At 35.3% G+C, this 22,081-nt stretch overlaps 1 protein-coding gene across 5 annotated transcripts; it reads right to left on the reverse strand.

Annotated features, from left to right (window-relative positions):
* Positions 1-3,842: 3,842 nt before the first annotated feature.
* Positions 3,843-12,131, reverse strand: LOC128231601 (chromatin target of PRMT1 protein-like). Of its 5 annotated transcripts, none has more exons than XM_052944625.1 (7): positions 12,017-12,131; positions 11,453-11,514; positions 9,816-10,011; positions 9,008-9,161; positions 8,519-8,582; positions 6,834-6,899; positions 3,843-4,926 (listed from the first exon to the last, which is right to left on the reverse strand). In XM_052944625.1, exons 2-7 carry the CDS (start codon positions 11,512-11,514, stop codon positions 4,686-4,688), a joined length of 783 nt encoding a protein of 260 aa, XP_052800585.1. In that variant the 5' UTR covers positions 12,017-12,131; the 3' UTR covers positions 3,843-4,685. The 5 variants fall into 5 exon arrangements, with proteins under 5 accessions (XP_052800585.1, XP_052800586.1, XP_052800584.1 ...); XM_052944626.1 differs by having other exon boundaries at positions 9,023-9,164; positions 12,017-12,130; XM_052944624.1 differs by having other exon boundaries at positions 9,008-9,164; positions 12,017-12,130.
* Positions 12,132-22,081: the final 9,950 nt, after the last annotated feature.

Here is a 22,081-nt window from a genome sequence, read left to right on the forward strand (position 1 = left end):
AAAGTGAAGCCTAATTTAGACTTACTAAATATGTTACCTTAATGTTTTAACTTTATTTTCTGCATTATGTAGACTGCGATTAACATTGTTTTGTTTTCCTTGTTGTTGTATGTGCGTGTGTTCAATGTTTACTAATGTGATTTAATAAATAAGAAACACAAGTGTGCTCTAACTATTTATTAATAAATAAGAAACACAAGTGTGCTCTAACTATTTATTAATAAATAAGAAACACAAGTGTGCTCTAACTATTTATTAATAAATAAGAAACACAAGTGTGCTCTAACTATTTATTATGAACTACACTATTCAATGTCCACCAACAGACCAGGAATACTCAGCATACAAAGAGATAAAGATATAAAGTATAGTCTGTTTCTAGAATCTGCAACAAGTTTACATGACCCATGATTGGAAATAGAATTTATCTTAATCGTATTTTAATCGCTATCAAGACTCCTTATTTATATATGAAAGGCTAATAATAAACAAACTGATTATTTTTGTCAACTATAAGTGGGTCTTATATTGAAACATTTAACCAAAACATTATGTTCGGTCGGTACATTTAGCTGGTATTATTAATAAGTGGCTTAACTTTTTTGACGATAGTTTGTGAGATGAATAATTTAGTACACAAGATATCTAATTTGCCTTGTTATCAAATTGTGAATTGAAATGTATTTTGGAGGTTGTTCTTTTCTCTGGACAGATAGTCATTATTATTTGGGCCTGTATGGACAGATAGCCATTATTATTTGGGCCTGTATGGACAGATAGTCATTATTATTTGGGCCTGTATGGACAGATAACCATTATCATTTGGGCCTGTATGGACAGATAGTCATTATTATTTGGGCCTGTATGGAAAGATAACTATTATTATTTGGGCCTGTGTGGACAGATAGCCATTACATTTTGGGCCTGTATGGACAGATTGCCATTATTATGTTGGCCTGTATGGACAGATAGCCATTATTATTTTGGCCTGTATGGACAGATAGCCATTATTATTTGGACCTGTATGGACAGAGCCTTGAGTTTGTAACATATTTTCATGATTACCTACCCTACCTTCCCATGAAGTTTGAAAGTTTTAATCTGAAACATTTTAAAAAGCAAAGTATGAAGGAAATGATAAGTCACTGCAAGATGGAGTAGATGTCGACTTGTCTCTAGATTTAAGTGTTCTTCAGTTATTCATTGGAAACGGATTTTCAGCTAAAGGTCAACACCACATTGACTTTTGACCATCTTACCTCAATATTAATATGGTTCATCTGCTGGTCATTACTAATCTACCAACCAAGTTTGAGGTATCTTGGCTTATGCGTTCAATTATTCACCAAAAACGAATTTCAGCTCAAGGTCGCGACATCCGATTTTTGACCAAATGACCCCAGAATCAATAACCAACCTGCATACATGGTCTGTAGTCTCCGTGCCAAAGCGTTCTTTAGTTTTTCATCGGAAACTGAGTTTCAGCTCGAGGTCATGAACTTGACCTTTGATCCACTAGCCTAAACATCAAGAGGGTTTCACTGCTGGTCATTCCCAACCTGCCCACCAAGGTTGAATTTCCTTGGACATAATGTTCAAAAGTTATTGACTGGAAACCTTGGGGACAGTCAGATTGCTATATGCCGACCTTCTGGGAATAAGAATGTGTATACTTATGCATCCACAAGATGTTATGATTAATAATATATATTTAATGGCGGTATGGAAAAGCTCACAACGTACATTACGATTTTGAGATAACATTCCTAAAACGAAAGAATAACAGTGAGAACTCACACATCACCTTGCGCTCAGTTTGTTGCATCAGGTCAAACTACTTCGTCCAAATTTTCGCCAAACGTAACTCACCATGACAAAACTTTAAATTACTGCACCCTTATATTACTGGACATCTTTTTTCCCTAGAACACATGAAGGTTTTTACCATAAATTATTTATATTAATAGGTGATTTTTATACAATAGAAGTGCACTTGACCGCCAATTTTCTGTCAAAGTCAACTATTGACTTCATGAACCCACCAAGTTCTATGATCCGAAGTTACGACCTACTATTCTGTGCATTCTTATTTTTACCCGTTTTTAAACCATCTATCATTGACCTTGTACTTAAATCCAAGGATCTTATATTTCTCAAAGACTCTTTAAATATCACAGAAAGGCTATTGACGTAGGACTGGAACAGCCCAGACAGTTAAGTGAAGAGTTCAGCGTCATATTGACCTATAAATCAATACAAGCCTTCGTGGAAATGTTGACACCAGACTTTTGTACCCATTCTTCTTTGAAGGGACCTTCCAAGGGTGGACAGAGTGCTGCGCAGTGAACGCTGGACTCTTCTTGTTTGCCAGTCAAACAAGGGACATAACTCACCAATTATTAAAGCCAGAGTTATGTCCCATGCTTTTCATGTGCATATTTTATGTTAAACAAGAGATGTTTGTCAAACATTATGCCCCCTGAGCGCCAAGTTGCCAGAAATATTTGGACAATTGAATGAAATATGCATGGACTGAAATGACAGCTGATTTGTCATTGGATGCATATGAGGCAGGTCATCTACTGGTCATACCTAATCTTCATGTCAAGTTTGATGACCATAGGTCCGGGAATTGTTGAGTTATCACTCGGACAAGCTTTGGTCTTCCAACAGACCGACCGACATGTGCAAAGCAATTATATAACCCCTCTGCTTCGAAGGGGGGCATAATTAAACTAGATGTTCACTGAAAACTGATACTTCAACTCATGCATTTAGTGACATATAAATTTCTACTGTCTACTATATAAGAAAATAAAATATGGACAATCAGAAAACCTTTTTTCAGCTTACAGTCACACTGACCTTGACCTTTGACCCACTGACCTCAAAATCAATAGGGTTCATCTGCTGGTCATGACCAATAAGCCTACCTAGTATGAGGTCCCTGGGTCAAAGCGTTCTCAAGTTATTGATCGGAAACCGTTTTTCATGTTAAGGTCACACTGACCTTGACCTTTGACCTCAAAATCAATAGGGTTCATCTGCTGGTCATGACCAATACACCTACCAAGTATGAGGTTCCTGGGTCAAAGCGTTCTCAAGTTATTGATCGGAAACCGTTTTTCATGTAAAGGTCACACTGACCTTGACCTTTGACCCACTGACCTCAAAATCAATAGGGTTCATCTGCTGGTCATGACCAATAAGCCTACCTAGTATGAGGTCCCTGGGTCAAAGCGTTCTCAAGTTATTGATCGGAAACCGTTTTTCATGTTAAGGTCACACTGACCTTGACCTTTGACCCACTGACCTCAAAATCAATAGGGTTCATCTGCTGGTCATGACCAATACACCTACCAAGTATGAGGTTCCTGGGTCAAAGCGTTCTCAAGTTATTGATCGGAAACCGTTTTTCATGTAAAGGTCACACTGACCTTGACCTTTGACCCACTGACCTCAAAATCAATAGGGTTCATCTGCTGGTGATGACCAATACACATACCAAGTATGAGGTCCCTCGGTCAAAGCGTTCTCAAGTTATTGATCGGAAACCATTTGGTATTCCGACCGACCGACCGACCGACCGACCGACAGACAGACAGACCGACCGACCGACCGACCGACATGTGCAAAACAATATACCCCACTTTTTTCAAAAGGGGGCATAAAAATGTGAACAAGTTTCATTTTAAATAATCTTGAAAGATTTTAGAGTTATCATCATGGTTCAAGTTTTTTTTCACAATGATGACGCGAACGACAACAAGGCTGTGATAAAACCTGTACCTACATTTTATTTTCTTCCAAAATCATAGATGCTTATAAAACTGAAGCATTAACTGTTTCATAATTTTATTTCATAAATGGTATACACTAATCTTTAAGATGAAAACACCATGATAAATTACCACTCATTACAAAAACATAAATGAACATACACACAGTATAAAAGCAAATGATATAATGTACATGGATAAAAATGATTTATGGATAATGAGATTTCGTTTGTAACAAAAAAGATACAAATAAACAACCATGTTAACCGATAATTTAATTATGCATAATATCTTACACCCACATCTTTTGTCCATCTTTTCATTTACAAGAATGTTCTTTGATCAATGTGTATTCATGTACGATAAATAAAAATTATTTACAAAGGGTGGGTTATATATTTATATATATACAAAAATGAAAATTCTTTGCACACATTTCAATATTCTGTGAATATTAACAAGGATACATCCTTTCCAACATAAGTTCATATCAAGCAGTTGGATTTCATTATTTCATTAACATTTTGGTTTAGAATACTTAAAGCAACAATACAATAACCTGGTGAAACCAGTTGTAAATACAATGTTAGGTTGACACTGAAGCACTTTGTTCCAAATAACCAAATAAGACCACAACATAGATGTAGCTGCCATGTTGTAAGAAGCACTTTCATCATTATTTCAGAACAAATGCTCTTTAACAATTAACAATTTTGAATTGTTAAGGTGGCAGGAAAGACCAATAAAACATGTTAAGTTAACTTCACAAATTACAAGTGCATCTTGTGGTCATTGTGGTTAAACTGTATGTTCAAGTCTTATAAGAGTATATCTAAGTTCAACTTTTAACAAAAGTCTGTACTGATAAAAATTATTCAATATCCTTCAACCATCGAACATGATAATTCAAGAATTGGCTTCGGCCATATATTGATCCAAGTCCATATCAAGGTGATTCTTCGTTTTGGACATGTACTCTTCTAATTGGTTATCCAGTTGTTCCCGAGAGGCTTGTCCCCCTCCCCTGGCACCACGCCCCCTTCCTCCTCTGCCCCGTCCCATTCCACGCCCACCTCCACGCTGGCCACGCCCAAATCCTCCACGATCACCGCCTCCTCTGGTTCCCCCACGACCTCTGCCTCCACGGCTGCAAAGTAAGTGACAACATTAAAATGGAGTCATATAGCTCACTATGAAGTTGACCCATATTGTTTCTCACTTAACAGACTGTTAATTGTATAATGTGATCTTTAGATAAAAAGTAGCCCAGTTTTGCAGGATACTCCTTTATCACTGATACAAATGAAATATGGATTTAGAAATTACAACATGTTCCAAAACTGCTCAAAGCCCCAGATTCAGGTGTAATAAATCCACTATTACTAAGCACAACTGAACAAGTGAAAATTATCATTACAATACAAGAACATGAATGAACATAATATAATAATTACAATGTATATGCAACTAATCTAATTTTCAACAAAAAAACAAAAAATAAAACAAAAACATGACACCCACACAACTGTTTTAGTCCTATGGGGAGAAAAAATAAATGGTATTATGAGCATATAATTGAATAATTTAAAACCACTAAAAGCATATTTTTTAAAGCAAATCAAATTTAAGGGCTACAAGCAAATAAGTTACAAATATAACTCAGAAAACACAAAATCTACAACAGTTTCATAAAAGAATCAAACACATCTAATGAGCCAAATAAATATGTAAAAAATAATACAATTCAGTGATTTACACAAGTGCAGTGCTGAAGCCACATATAGGTAAAAATGGTTAATGATAATCTGTCCATTACAGAGACGATTACACATCCAAGATCCCAATTCTTAGAATTTAGTTTCAAGAACGAGGGTTTCATGACCAGTGCAAGGTTGTGGGGATGAGATCTCGTCTGTTGAAATTGCTTTCAAGCCGTTTTATATCCACTAGAATGTGCATGTACTGTTACTATTTTTAATCCAAATGTCCGGCCAAAAACAAAAATTACAAAAACAACCAGGACAGTCTGATATTGGAAGCTCTCTATCCTGATTTCATGATTAAACCTGAATTAAATCATCCCTTCTTTAAACTGAATCTTATCTTGCCTTTTACTAAGTCCAACACCTGATTTACTGGTCAATAAACAAAAAAGACAGAAAGCAAGAAGCATTAATTAGACGTTTTCATGGAGAAGTTTGAAGATGTACTAAGAACAAAAAAAAAAAAAGATTCTGGGTAACCAGTGGTCGAAATTAACACAAGCCCTGCACTGGTTGAACGTCTAACGAGCCTGCTTGTTTAAAATAAACACCTTATAAGTGTTTCACCCTCATCTTGAACTTGAAGAAGGGTTTAAGCTAAAGAGTTATGGAAGTCTCTAACGATGTTTCTGGCAGCAATATTGTGTACTCGGATTAGCAGCCTCAAAACACAAAATTGGCAAGCTTGATATACAGAAAGATTTGTGAGTTGTTTTTTTTCACAATTACAAATACATTTCAGCCTCTCTTCAGTTTCAACCGGTCCACCAAAGGTATTATCCCCAGAGTTATAGACATGTTGTTTGATAATAAGCAAGCCATTTGTCAAAATAAGCCCCTCACTGGTAAAATGTTTGCAAAATTGATTTTCAACATAACCGGGGCTCAAATTTAGCAAGTTAATATTTAAGATACTTGCAAAATTTTGTGAGTGCAAAATACTGGGGGGAAAAGGGAATTTCAATTTCTCTTGTTAGGTTTTGTTTTCCTTCTTTATTTCCCTTAAACACACATATAATGAGGTCTTCATATCCTCAGTTTTTCATTACTTTATTTTTTGTTGGTTTCTTTAAAAAAAATCTAAAACAACTGCAGGTTGAACCATGAATAAAAATTGTGAATCTCGAGACTTTTTTTGGACCTGAAATTCCTAGCACTCACAAATTGGAGCCCCGATATCAGGTCTAAATTCAATTTTCAAAGCCAAAAAGAAAAGCAAGGATTCAGGGCAGTTGCTTAAAAATGAAACTCTGATTGTTGCAAGCACACAGCAATTGCTACATGCTCTTACAATGTTCGGTTGTCTCCCTGACGAGAAAAGCCACCACGACCTCTAGGCCGGTAGTCATCAATCCATCTACAGAGATATAAACCAAGCAGTGTAATAATCTGTTTTGATGTTTATTCATTCCAAGCTGTGTAGTATTCTGTGCAGAAAAATAAACCAATATGTGTAGCATTTGTACTCAGATTAATTCCCAGCGGTGTAATATTCTGTTCTGAGATATAAACCAAGCTGTGTTGCATTTGTACTGAGATAAATTCTCAGCTGTGTAGCATTCTGTACAGAAATATAGATCCAGCTGTGTAGTGTTCTTTACAGAGATAAAAATCAAGCTTTGTTTTATTCTTTACAGAAATATAAACTTAGCTGTGTAGCATTCTGCCCAGAGATATACACCCAGCTGGGAGTATAATTCTGTAGCATTTTATCAACAGAGCTTGCTGTACAGAAACCGTTATTTCCTTACACAGTTAAACACTGCTTTATATAAAGCCGTATATGAATTCATCTGATTGTATATTTTTAAGTATATTCACAAAAATGTTGTTGCCTCATAAATCCCTTTTTGTTATTTTACAAAGCAGACATCTTAACTTATAATCAGAATCCAAGTTTCTCGAAAATTACCAAGTATATATTTATACTCAATGGAGTTCTCTATTTAATTGCTGTTAACATTGATAGGAACAAATTTTTAATGTTATAATTTGATTTATTACCTATTTCTAAATATTTTCTAAACAACATTTTTGTGAATGATTTCAATCAAGTCCTTCAATATTCAAGATCTTACACAATGCAACACACACACCATTGCTAGCATGTAATATGGTAAAATGAGATAAGTAAATTATTGAGTTATTACTTTTAATAGTACTTTTGCTAAGGCCTAAAAAAAAATACATTTGGTTCGGGTTACCCGACCCTACCTACGGAATAGGCGCCGACCCTAACGTTTTTATAGTCAGTTTGAAAAAAAAATGAAAAACTAAAAAAAAAAAAAAAAAAAGTTTTTCTTTTTTTTTTTTTGCTTTTCAATATGTAGTTTTAAACCTTAATTGCTTATATAGAAGATAACTTTAACACCATTCTCCAATGATGAAAATGACATTCTTATATAAAGCCTAATAAAAAAAAAAAATAAAAAAAAAAGCCTACCTACCCTACCTATTTTTGAAAAGGATGTAACCCTAACCAAACAATTTTTTTTTTAGGCCTAACCTGGGTCCAGGATCCAATTTCTCGAAAAAAGTCCATAATAACAGTATAAAGCTGAGAATGTTTTCTGTTATTCTATAGTGTCATATTCTGCTTTGAACGAGTTTTGAGACTTTAATAAAATTATGAAAAACGGCTATGAATATAAAATGATACACCTATGTGTGTTCTCTTTGGAGAAATTGGACCAGATTTTTAAGCAATATTCAGGTAAAAACAAAAACTCAAGGTAAAAAAAACTTGCATATTCATGCTATTGTGGATGGTATTTTTAGGTCCATATCACATCGGAGTCCAGTCTTTACTGCTTTGACCATGAACAAAGATTAATCCATTCATTTTCTTTCAAAACCAAAAAAAAAATCCTGATTAAAAACATCAGGAATCCTTGAACATAGATTTATGTAGTCAAATATTAAATACCAGCCACAAATCTAAAATTGGGCAATCAGCCCTTGCAGGTGAAGGCTTACCTTGGAGAAAATCCCCCACGACCGCGGCCTCCGAACCCCTGCCCTCTCATACCACCTCGACTATCTGCAAGAATAAACACAATTCATACAATTTCAAAATTATAATGTATTTTTTGAAGCATTATGACACCATATTATAACTTGATAAGAATTTAAATTTATTCTGTAAAAAGAATTCCATTTCTTGTTTCTAAGGTCAATCAAACTCAAGTGCACTTTAAGAAAATGCATATTATTGCATCACTACAAGTGTGAACTGAACCAGTCCCAAAAATAACACTCTTGTAATTGTCTAACTACTAAGCATACAAACATACACATTTCTACTATAAGGGCTTTCATTTGACCATCTGAGTGTCGAGTCTTTTGCCTCAAAGAACATATCTGTTCACACACTATTGCTTAGTAAATTCCTTAAAATTGACATTTTAAAATCATAGACTGACTTTAGGCTAGTGAAAGCCCTGTTTAAACCTTCACCAGACTTACTAAAGAAGACATTACCACTCGTAACATATCCATTCGACTGGCCCCGCCCCCTGTACCCTCCTCTTCGTCCGCCTCGACCACGCCCCCTGTACGCCTGCTGGCCGAGCGTCAATCGAGCTTTAACATTGGAAGGGCCTAAACGCTGCTTCAATGTCTTCTGAAAGCAGTTATTGGTACAGGTATTTGTGTATTTAACATACATGAAGCATAGACATTGGTCAACTTGATTCAGTAAATGGAATATATGAATATTGAGAACAATATTGATCCGGATAAAAATTTAGTATCAAATGTTTGAAAATATATGGAAATGAGAAAATGAAACACAAGCACCAGATTCTTAATAAATTATATTGATTTATCTTTCAAGTATAAGTTTGCCTAATTTCTGAGCCCTGCAATTCATCATGATCCTTTATTCATATATATATTTTAAAGAACTTGATGTATGAGAATCAACTCTAGATGTCTCTTGATAGTAAAGCCAATAAAAGAATAACTAGAATACCACAAATTGAATATGTCACCTACTTGAAGCCCATGTTTGGAATTATATGAAGAGTTCAATTTTTGAGCCATAATTCAGGAGTTATTACTGTGATCATAATAATGGATATTACTGACTGCTGTTTGAACTAGGTCAAGATATCATGCAATGAACATTTTCAGAAATCTGAGTCAAGATTGGACAAAAAACGCTTAAGTTAGAAAGCACATATAGAATTGTTGACAGTGCTGACATTTCTATGCATCTACCCTCCCATGCAGGCGACATATAAATCAGATTAAGAATTTAAAGTACATGTACCTGTTGGAACTCCACTTGTTGCTGTGGATGTTTGGGACCACCCCTCTGTCCGAGAGCGGCCTGCACGGCTGGTCTGTTTGCCATCTGTTGGGCAAGTCTTCGATTCTGTTGTGTTGAATGCTGGGATGCCGCCATCTGGGCGCGTACTTCCTGTGGTGATGGTGGTGGCGGCCGCATCTTCTGAATCTGGGTGAATCTTCACAGAAAAATGGAAAATTGGCTGTTGGCAGCATGGCTCACAACTTTTTTTTTCAACATTGCCATTTAATCATGTGACATTCATATTGCCTCCCTACTTCTACAACCCTTCCTCTTTCCATCCAAAGCTCCTAGGAGCATAAAAGGTTCGAAAGAACCAATCAATTGCAGGGGTTGGGATTATTGCATGCACAACTTCTTGTGTGCAATACTAAATCTTATTCAGACTTCATTCCATTGGAGTACAAAACATGTCATGCCACTTTTTATCAGCAACAAATGTTACGATAATATTTGGAAAAGGGAGCACTTTAAAAATACATGCATTGAAAAAGATCTCTTTAATGAATTTAGAAGCAGCACACGGAAAATTAACTTTATGGTTAGATAAAATTTAATGTTTTCATATATCACCATGCAACAAAGTTAATGCGACCAACAGTTAACTCATTATTTTATAGACACTGATGAAACAATTTTATCATTCATTTCAGGGGAAAGCATCCGAGACTTGTGCTTTTAAGTATGTTAAACATGTCAATATGTTATTTAGTTAACCCAATACTTTGCCGACCAAAAAAGTAAAGCTTTTCTTAAATAATCTATAATATTTACAATTGGTAGACTTGAGTCTGCTCAATGGTCGTTGATAAAGCTGCTACAAGATTATCGCTGAGCTTGCTGACTATATGGACACAAGACAAAGATGACAGATGTCGTGCCTGTGACTCTTACCACTGACCTTCACCCCTAAAGGTCAAAAGACAGCAGGTCACAAGGTCACGACTAAATGGAAAAAAGTGATAATTAAGTGATGGAAAACAAATGACTCTTACCACTGTGTTAGATGAACCAGAGTTCAATCAAGTTACAGCTGGTCATTTATTACCATACATGTAAGAAATGTGTACGAGAAAAAAATTAGTTGGGTGTCTGTTTTAAAGCAAAGTGTGTATAGAGTTATACATTTTTACTTGAGTTTGTCATAGTGAGAAAAGAAGTGTAAAAAAAGAGAGAGTGGAAAATGCTCCTTTCTGGCTACTTTGCAGGGCAGCTTAAGTACTGCACCTTGCTGGCATGACAAGTTGGAATAAGGCATTGTTGTGAGCGCCTTTACATATGCTTTTTTTCATCTCGACTCTGTACACCACAGAAAAAGCTATGCATATTTATCATCATGTGATTCCCCCATACACATGTATTAAGGCATCATGCTTTAAAATGGTCCAACTATGGTAGAAATATGAAAAGCTGGTTTTCTGTGTTGGACACAAATTAATGACTGAAGCTTTCAGCATTTTTTGTAACATTTTGTAGTGCAACATTGGATGATATTCTGAACTACGTCAGACGGATGGTATATCAGTTTTTTGCATCTCAATGCATGAATACACAAACGTCCAATCAGCCGAGGAAACGCTGTTGATCTAGATCCTCACCTATCACTTAGGGTGACTTTAGTTGTGCTCTTCAGCACTATCTTTGCTGGGACTGATGTCATCTAAAAATGTAAAATACACAAGTTTAATGTTTAAAATTGACATTAAAAGCTACTCTATACACTCAATGACATGCATTATATCGTGATATATATACGGAGAGAGAAATGCAGACTTAATATTTAAAAACATTAAATAATACATATGTAACTTGAAAAGTAAGCACTAAAACACTAACATGTAAATACTCGTTATACATTGGAAGTTCCAAAAGTTTTCGTACTCGACCAAATCTACTAAGAAATACAACATATTACAACTTTATCGTTCATCATAACTATTCCAAAAATTATGAGCTAACAAAATACCTCTATAAAAACGTTTTCAGTGAAAGTCAAAATGGAAATGTTTTTTTTTCAGATCTTTGACCAAGTCTTGACAAGTAATCTTGTTACATCAAATACGTATGTACCTATTTCGTAGATAATTTAATAGGCCTTTAAAATAAAACAAAAATTCTTAAACTTTACTAAAATTTCACGTTAATAAATGCAAAATACATACTTTTGCGGATGTTTGTCGATTTCTTTATTGACTATATTTGTTTTCTATTTTGGGTCTTTGACAGCTGTTTCCGGAAATGACGTATGTAGCTTGGTAGGAACATTATTTCACGAACACTCGCGACTGGGCGAAAAAAAAACACTACCGCAATTATTTGGACCAGATTCGTACATTTCTTTTTTTCGGAGAACTTTATCATCCTTTATACAATCTTAAGTGATTTTAGAGTGACACTTTTTCAAAAATTAGATTAAACCCATAGTTTTCCCCCTCATTTTATAACTTTAATTGATACAGTAATACTATGAGAAAAAATAACTTAAAATTCCTATTTCTGACATACTAGTATCCATAAAACTGTGACATTCTATTAAATAGTGTATGTGATAGGACTGTTTGTTATCTTCTCCATCCAGAACATAAATTAAAAGGTCAAGTTCAAGAAAATAAGTACAAATTATAGAAACATCTGAAACCTGCAACACTTATTACACAAAATTTCCCTGGCGATACCTAAAATCAAGACGTCAAGACAGCACTGCAATCTAACCAGTGAAGCAAATGGGTCGATTGTATTATGTCAATACAGGCAAAGCTCGTCAGCAAGTTTAAATTCGTCTTCACGTTATCTAACGTCACTATGACTCACTTCCAAGTTAAGCAGCAAATATCGCCCCTACATATAAGTACAAAGTGCATCGAGAAACTCCTTTCAACTTTAAACACTACCTAAGGGACTGAACCATACAAAATCTCAAATATCGTCCTCAAGATCTGCTTTCAACTCGCCCCGGATTACCGAGACATATCTTCAATGGATACTGGAAAATTACCATCTGACCGGCGGAGTGTCTCACCAGTGTTTAAGAAAGTCGACTCCGACCCAGCCAAAAACTACCGACCCGTTTCTCAAGCCCATATCTCATGTTATCTACTTTAATATATTACCGGCAAACATATACTAGATCATAGTGAACGTAACACAATTCCAACTCTACTTTATAACGGCCGTCGATCCGACTGTTACAATCACAATTATACTACTCTAAATGTAGATATAAATGTTCAGAAAATATTCTTGAAGAAGAAAGGAAAAGTATTTTTCAAACATAGTGGTCAATTGGAGAATATGTGAATCAGAGAAGTTTATTTGCAGTCATGTTAAAAACAAAGAGCCAGAAAAAATATGCAAAGACATGAAAATAAAGAGACCGTTTTCTAACTCCTATGATTTTACAATTGGAGAGAGAAGATTGAGGGTTTGCTAAACTTACTTTTTGAAAACTCTGGACATCGGCAAAAGAAAAACAGTTGAAATGCAATAAAACAAAAAGACAATAGGGATGTGTAATGAATTTGAGAGACGAGGAAAGGCACCACCAGCAAATAAGACATCCGAAAGTGACAGAGCATTTGTCAGAGAACATATTGAAAGTTTTCCGACAGTGGACACCCACTATACCAGAAAGGACACAAACAGAAAATGCTTGACACAAGATCTTAGTTTAAGAAGAAAGTATTCACTCTATGCTGAAAAATTTCAGAAACTTGGCAAACACGGTGTTACAGAATGGATGTGAAGCTAGCAGTCTAGCAGTCTGGCAGTACAGCAGTGGGGAAATATTACGCTGTTGAAATGTGTACTCTGATATAAAACTCAAAATGAAAACTAATTCTTTCGTCCCAAATATATATTAACGTAAGCAGTTCATGTATCTATCTAGTACATGAAATTATTTTTCTGTCCCATAAACAGATTACAAAAGACGTTAAACATTGTTTTATTACTTCCCTTGATAATAGTGTTTAACTGTCTTAATAAGAACACTCTACATAATTATACAAAACATACATCAGTCCTTGCCACGCAATATGCCGGATGAATTTCAACCAATAAAATTATTTTGTTTACAAAAGTGTCATTTTTACACTGTCTTAATTGCAGTGTACATATTGCAATTGATTATATGCCAAAATATTCATTTTTATTTTTAAAAACATCTTTCGCCGTGTGTTCGTAAACATAATGACAATACACTTTATTAACCTTACAAGTTGATTAAGGACCAATCCTCGGATACTAGATAAAGACTTTCAGTAAACTGGATAATAATGTCATTAGGCCACAACAAATTGATCATTTGTTCTACGGATTTTGCCCAAAAAAAGTAGGAGCGAGCGAGCGAAAAAAAAATTAAAATACTTTTTTTTTAAAATTCAGGCAATTCAGAGGCGAGCGCAAGGCGAAAAATTAAAAAAATATATAAAAAGTTTATTTCTTACCAAATATATCATGCAATATGTCAAGAAATGATTTTTAATTGCAAACATAGGTTCTTAGTTTAAATATAAATTAAAAGGTTTTGATTGTATCACATGAAAATCTGTCTCAATATATAAAAAATGGCAATATTATAAGATCCAGTGCTTTACTATTAACTTCAATTTAAGCATGGATATATTGTAAAGACAACATTCCTCATAGTAACATGCAATTATTCGAAGACCAAAAAGAAAACTATTGTATTCATCCCGTAACTTAATACTATCACAAAAGATTTTTTTTTAGACTAGTAAGAGTGATTCATCATTTGAGCATTTCCAAAAATTGGGTCAGGTCTATATTTGAACCTCTTGAAGCAAATGATAAGGTTGTAGTGAATTTGACATTGAGAATTAAAAACTGAGAAATGCATTTTAGAATTTAAAAAATAACTCACGGAAACATGTTCATTTGTTGTAAGTCGAGTGTCCGTGTATTTTAATATAAGTTTTGCACTCAAAATCTGATTTAGTTATTTACACAAAATTTTGAGTACAAAACAATGAATTACTTAAAACACACATAAATAATTATTGCCTTCGACGCTGTGAAACTGTTGTTGTTTACTGAAGACTATAATCCATTGACTATGACATGATTTTCAATTAAAAATGTGTATTTTACATTTACGAAAACTGAAAGTATCCTGCAAATTAATACCGGAAATAAATAACAACGGTGCGTCCTGCAAAATATTCCCGACAAAAAAGACTGTCAACAAATATCGGCTGTTTTGCGGTTACCCGGACCTGATTTTGTCCTGACACGAGGAAAGTTTGCTCGCGGGGAATGAAAGCATGGAAATACCTTCAAAAAAGGGCGAAGTCGACGTTGCAGGTTTAAATTTTAAGTAAAAAAACTTCAGAAAATAGAGGAAATTCAGAAGTAAAAAAATAAATAATATGCGCGGCCAAATAGTATGTGCGGGCGCAAAAAAAAGTTTTTTTTTATTTTTTTTTCGTTTTTCGAATTTTAGGTGCGGCAAATCCGACGAACAAATGATCAATTTGTTGTGGCCTTAAGACGTTGTTTTTTCTCTACAGCGTCGATATATAACAGTTATTACAAGTTTATGCCGGACTGCGTATATTTTTGGTTTTATTGTGAAAGCCTGATCAAGTCTTACAACTATCATTGTTAACAGTTCTTTATTACCCACTTTTAATAAATTATCTGTTTTGTCGTGTATGCACGTGTAGTTTCATTTCAAAATTCCACGCGACCGTAAGCGATGATTCGCGTTAATTTCTGAAAATTCGTATACAAATGAAACTGCACAATTATGTCCATAGAGTATCAGCAGAGATCTGCAGAGATAAGGATCTAGGATCTAAGCTTAGAAAAACATATTGAATAAAGCTTGTGACATACATTTCACTAACAAAATCGTAGGCGGGGGCGTAGCTAGCCCTCTATTCATGTGGATTTATATTTGCTGGGGGGGGGGGGGGGGTATGCCCTCTCTGAAAACTTTGAAAACCCTGGTGCAATCTGGTGTATTCTGAGGTGCTTTTTTATTTAGTTATGGAAAATGGTTTTTGTGGCTGGTTCGGGTGATGTTGTTTTCATAGTAAATGCATTTGCATTCAATACATTTGAGAACGCTTTGTATTTTAGCGTATTCTGCGATATTTCACACGGATATGAACTGGTTTGCCAATGACAACAGAACACGTCCGTGTTGGATCGTGTAACTCCGTGTTGGAAAGTGTTGCCTGGGAATACAATTCCCGGAAATTCTCCGAGCCATAAAAAAGGCGTCATGGCATGTGCACCAGATCCAAACCTTAAATCCGTTAAATCTTCTTAAAAGTTCATCTGAAATAAACGAATTGTTTTACTACAAGAAATGCCGGTAATGGCACTTATACATACCATAAAAAGAATCCCAACACGAATTAATTATACCGTTTAATAATGTTTCTATTGAATATTACAAAAACTGGTCTACATAAGCTGCTGATAAGCCTCGATATGAAGTTCTGGCTTCGGTAGCTGCGACCGTATCTCTGTGGGACACATAAAGGGGTTTGCAGGAAATCGTTGAAATCGACCGTTTTAGTTTCAAGTAGTCAAATTCGCATACAGCAACTTTGGCTGATTGTTTTGATAGTTTTTTTTGTCAGAATCATGTGGTTTCAGCCGTGTACTCGCGTATAGCAGAACATATAACTTACAATCCAAAAAAGGATAATCGGCAGAAATATGTACCGCATTGTCATAAGTACTTATTCTTCAGGCGATGGATGCACCCCCTCCCAAAATCGTCCAAGTTAATGTATATATCGGAGTAAAATGTAGAGCATTTTTAAATACATTTTTTTCAGTTTCGGGTTAAAGTGAGGGGCGAATGTCAAAAGGTTATGCCATTAAGTAACACGCCCTTTAACGTCAATTCTTGGAGTCGCATCTGATACGTACCTTGCATGCTACTATAGGGTCAGTTTTGGGATCTAAGTTTGATGTAGGTAATCGTTGAATGAAAAACATATTCAATTAATTATTTCAAGCAAGTATGACCATGCGATTGATTAAGTTTGATATGGAATATAACCCCTTAATCAACTTTCAACGAGGGTCATTTGTCACACAATGAAGGGTAATTAATTAACGTTTGAGCGGGTGGAAGTGGGTCAGTTTTTAACGTTAGAAATTGAACCATCATCCGTTTAACAGATAATATTCAACGGGGTCAAAGAATGTTACACCGGCGATAACATAAAACACACTAAAATATTAAGCATTGCGTATTGTGTATAATAATTCTGCTTTTTATGTTGACGGTGCTCATGCGTGTACGTTTGCGTGTGTGAACTATAACAGCCCTTAACCAAATGATATCACAGAAACTATTTAATGTGTTAATTTATAATCAGTGCAAATCTGATTGAATAATGTATACTATTCGGACTTTACCAAAAAAAAAAGAATGTTGAATTATTAATTTAACATATTTAATAAACAAGATTATTTTTGTTATTTTATACGAAACTAAACTCCCTTATGTTTCTAGTCCGGCCATCTTTTAACATAAACAATTGTTCGATTAACGTCATATAAAACGTTTTAATACAATAAGTATTGAATAAGAAAGAAAACACATAGGATTTAGATTAATTGATATTGCGCCAGAAACGAATTCGGTATGATCCAATATTCTTGATATCAGGCGATTTGTAATGGAAATTCGAACAAATATATTAGACAAAAATCCAAAATTAAATGAATAGTTGTTATCAAAAATTAGAGATGGGCGCACTTCTTTAGCGAATACGACGCCGTTTTTCCCCGCGAAATTTGACGTTATAGGCGCTTTAAAAATAAAATACGTGGAACAAGAGAAAGAAAAATGTATGGCATTGAACGTTGTAAAAAGACGCCCTTGGTGGCGAAATTTCATAACGGTAAACGAATAATTGGTGATAATATCAGCTATTAGGCTGCTGGAACGCAAAAAAACTCGTAGTTTGAAAATTATTTCAAATATAGAAAATGTAAAAACAGTCCCTAAATGGGCATAAACTGTTTTATTTGTATCGATTTTCAGACATTAAGTTAAAAATTCGCACAGGATCGTGTTCCACCTTAACTTAACACCGATCTTTTTGTTCAGCACGACGACAGTGCGATACCTGTGGTTCAACTTTAAAGCTGCTTTGTTAAGTTTTTATGTTTTACGACCACTTTCGTCCTTTAAATTTGGTGATTTTCAATCGCATTACCAAAGCTTACTATAGCTTGACCTTTCACTAAACTACATATAACGTTTTATTGATATTTAACTTGAGGTTTCCGACCCATATTTGTTTGGTATCATTTGAAAGGGATTTATGTAAATACTGCATTCCATATTCAATATAAATTACCGACTATATCAACCTTGTCAGTAGTAGATAAACTCCTTTTTTTCAGAAGCAGACTTTTACAGAAATATATTCTGTAATGAATATAATTTGTCATGTTTCCGCCCCTAAAAAGACCAGTGCCAGGTCTGTAACCATTATGACAATTTAAAAGCTGAAGGAAAATTAGATGATGCATCCGAACAGAAGTACCATGCTCATCAAGAGAGAAAGAAAATTGCCCGAAAAGAAAGAAAGAGCAAGATGAGAAATAAACAAGAACCAACCCAACGTGTTATGCATCAACATTTGACCTTCAAGCTGTCTTCACAACGCCATGCAGCTCGATTGGAGAAATTTATTACAAACGAAAACTGTGTTGTTACAATCATGTCTTTCTTTCTATGATTTAGGAAATGGAAATGGTTCCTGTTATTTATGGGATGAAACTCAGGGTAAACGAGGATCTTGTGAGGTAGGAAGATAAAAACTCGAGTGTAAGTAAAATGTCAAGTGTTGAAGAGGTGACACTTTGGAGCGATACTTGCGATGGACAAAATAGAAATCAATATGTGGCAAATTGCTTGATTTACTGCATTCAAAACATTCAAAATCTCAAAACCATCAATCAAAAAATCTTAGAAAGTGGTCATTCAGAAATGGAATGTGATTCCATTTATTTGTCAATAGTTTAAGCCCGGAATTATAGCTATTCTGGTTTTCCCAACCAAGTCCTACGGTACAAACAAAATTATACCGTTTTAATATACACACGTTACTTCGGAAACAATAGAGTCATTGGACTGTTACATGAATTTCAATAGCTTGAAATTCACTTTTTATTTGTACCGGCATGGAAAAACCCAGTTATGTTAATTCCGGGCTATATATATTGAACATGCGAAAAAAATAACAAATGAGTATGATGCATCACAATGGGAAACGGTCATCACATTAGCAAGACGTAAGAAGCCGTATATCGTTATTCCATTGAAATATGTAGATTTCATGGACTTAAACAAGAACTTTGGCCCAATGAAAAATGATGTTAATGGGGGAAAAGTAAACTGGATAAAAAAGAGTGGATACAAACGCGCGAAAACTCTCTTCAGAGCATTTTTGTAAGTCAGGAGGACATTGAGTTCAGAAATTTGAGAGAAACTCAAGTGGTGTCAAACAGAAGTAAAAACAAAAAGAACAATACTATGAAGCCACCTCGACAGGCATACAAAGAGAAATTACCGATCTCTTTCTTAAAAAGGCTGATCTGTTGTCCCTTATAGCTTTAGAAACAATTCCTAAGGAGTTTGAAGCCTACTTCCAATCATTGCCTAGCAGGCAAACTGTCAAGGACAATTAAGCACCCTGTCCCGTCCGTTAGTGACAGTAATTGAAAAGATGGTGAAAATATGCAACACTGCCAAAAGTGACCACAAAGAAAAGAAAAGATAAAAATAATCATAAACTAAAAGTGACAAATATCATTAATATTTCATTGGTGTATATATTTATTACTTGCTATACACTTTTTCATTGTAGAAAAACGTAAAATACCTCAACTTGCAGGGGCGTAGCTTCCTATAGGCCGTGTAGGCCGCGGCCTACACATTTTTCAGAAAAACCGAAAAAATAAAAATGCCAAATCTGCAATAAAAACTGAAGGCATAGGAGGGTGAGGGGCTAAATATGACATTCCGACAAATGCGCTTTAATATATAGGAAACCTGGTATTTCAAATATATCGTTTTCCTTCGATCTAAAGTACATTTTCACGCGACGTTAATGTTTCGTATATAATTAATCGGAAGTTGCATACCAGTAGTCTGCGCGTTTACGCAGTACATTAAACATTTCCAATCGGCTTGGTTAAAGTTTACGGGCGCTATATTATTTGAAATTGTAAACGGTCTGGCGCCAATATTGCCGAACATACTCCTACGTATCCTCTTTTCGATAGTTTCACTTTGACTTCAATAAATGAAGATACCAAACAACAATGCTAGAAGGAACTTGGTAATCATTCCTCCAGTACCAGTTTCCATCCGAGTGTCCGAACTACGATGGACCAAGTTCAGGACATTGGATTCTTGTTCAAGTTTTCAGCTAATCGTCTAGCAGCGTTCCAGGACGAGCTTTCTAAAGAAGTCGCAACGAAAGAGGAAATGAATCGGCGCACTAAGCTACGCTCGTTATGTGAGACACGATGGTTCAGAAATGCGGGCGCACTCGAAACGTTCCAAAATGCGTTCCCCGTAGTGGTCCACGCACTTGAAACCTGATGTGTAGAATGGAATGTACATGAAAGCAACGGATATAAGCTCAGGCTTCGACATTCAACCATCAATGCCAAGAAGAGTTCATCGACAGCAAACCAGAGCAAATCCTGAGGTGCAAACACCATCTGACTACTTCAGAATAACCTTGTTCAATGTCTTCAAAGACAGATACAGTGCACAACATGTATTGCCTTCAATAACAGGAAAGGATTACATGCTGCCATCAATGTATGCTGCTAAGGTCCCTGATCGCCACGAAACATTTGACACATTTAAAACAGAATGGAATGTGAGATGGAGCATCGCAGCCGCAAGTTTATCTTGACTACAAGATACCACGAAACAGACCAATAAGGACCTGTACCCTAGCATATTTACAATATTCGTGGTTCTTCTTACTATGCCACCTACATCAGCCTCTTCGTGAAAGGTCGTTAAGTGGAATGAAACGAATAAAAACTTCCTGCGAACGACAATGAATTTTTAAGCGACCGGTTGTCACCCTTGGCCCAAATTCACAGCCACAAGAGCATGATCATAGATGTTGACCGCGTCATCAATGTGTTTGAGTCGCGAAAATGCCGGAAGCTTGAGGTTTTTTTTAATGATCCCGGTAAGTCAACTGTGCTGTAGAAAGCGACATTATATTTACACACGCACGCACGCACGCACACACAAACACACACACACACACACACACACTTAGATTTTGGTAACAAACTGCATTAATATTGAAATTTAATAAATAAAATGTTCAATGTTTTACTTCTTTGGCCGGTCTTCTTTAGCTAATATACGTACAAAATTGATTTAAGGTAAAACATAATGATATTGTTGCTCTCTTTAATGTTTTTACAACAACGAAATATACGCCAAAACGCATCTACAATCACCTAGCTAAGCAAAATTTCCTTGGGGTGGGGAGCATGCCCCGCGGGCCCCCTAAAATGTGGCCTACACATATATTTTCGTCAAGCTACGCCCCTGACCTGGAATGACAAAGTATACCTCATTTCTTATTTTGTTACAATATACTCATCTTAATAAATAGATTACATGAACATATTTGTTGTAATTTTATCTAAAGACATATATTTTTGAACGAGTTTTAATTATAGTAATCAGATTTTCTTCGAAGAGGTATAAAAGGAGATAACTGCATTTAGCCCCTTTTACTGCTAGAAATTCTCCGATAACATGAAATATAATAGCGGTAAAAGGTGCTATCTGTACTTGGCACCTCTTTCTTCTTGCAACTATCATTTTGAACAGTGCCATTGATTCCCCACCCTCACCACACACGCACGCACACACACACTTGATGACAAAACACCAAAGACCAAACGTTTCGATTGTTCCAAAACCTTTAAAAATAAAAAATAAAATGTAATCGTAGTTAAGTTTCTGAGTTTCTCGCTAGGGGGTGAATGTTGGGAATAATAATAATAATAATCATCATCATCATCATCATCATCATCATCATCATCATCATCATCATCATTATCAAACACCACTATTATTATCATCATCATCATCATCATCATCATCATCATCATCATCATCATCATCCTAATTAATGACTTGCCGACCGATCGTGTTCAATAATATAATTCGTTAAGAATTT

The sequence above is a fragment of the Mya arenaria genome, chromosome 4 (genome assembly GCF_026914265.1).
Source record: "Mya arenaria isolate MELC-2E11 chromosome 4, ASM2691426v1".
Lineage (NCBI taxonomy): Eukaryota > Metazoa > Mollusca > Bivalvia > Myida > Myidae > Mya > Mya arenaria.

Excerpts from the sequence above, each read along its gene's own strand:
- LOC128231601 (XM_052944624.1), bottom strand. The coding sequence starts at position 11,514 with ATGACATCAGTCCCAGCAAAGATAGTGCTGAAGAGCACAACTAAAGTC. Across the intron at positions 9,165-9,815 it reads AACAAGTGGAGTTCCAACAG|AAGACATTGAAGCAGCGTTT; the intron begins GTACATGTACTT and ends AACTGCTTTCAG. Across the intron at positions 6,900-8,518 it reads CGTGGGGGATTTTCTCCAAG|ATGGATTGATGACTACCGGC; the intron begins GTAAGCCTTCAC and ends ATATCTCTGTAG.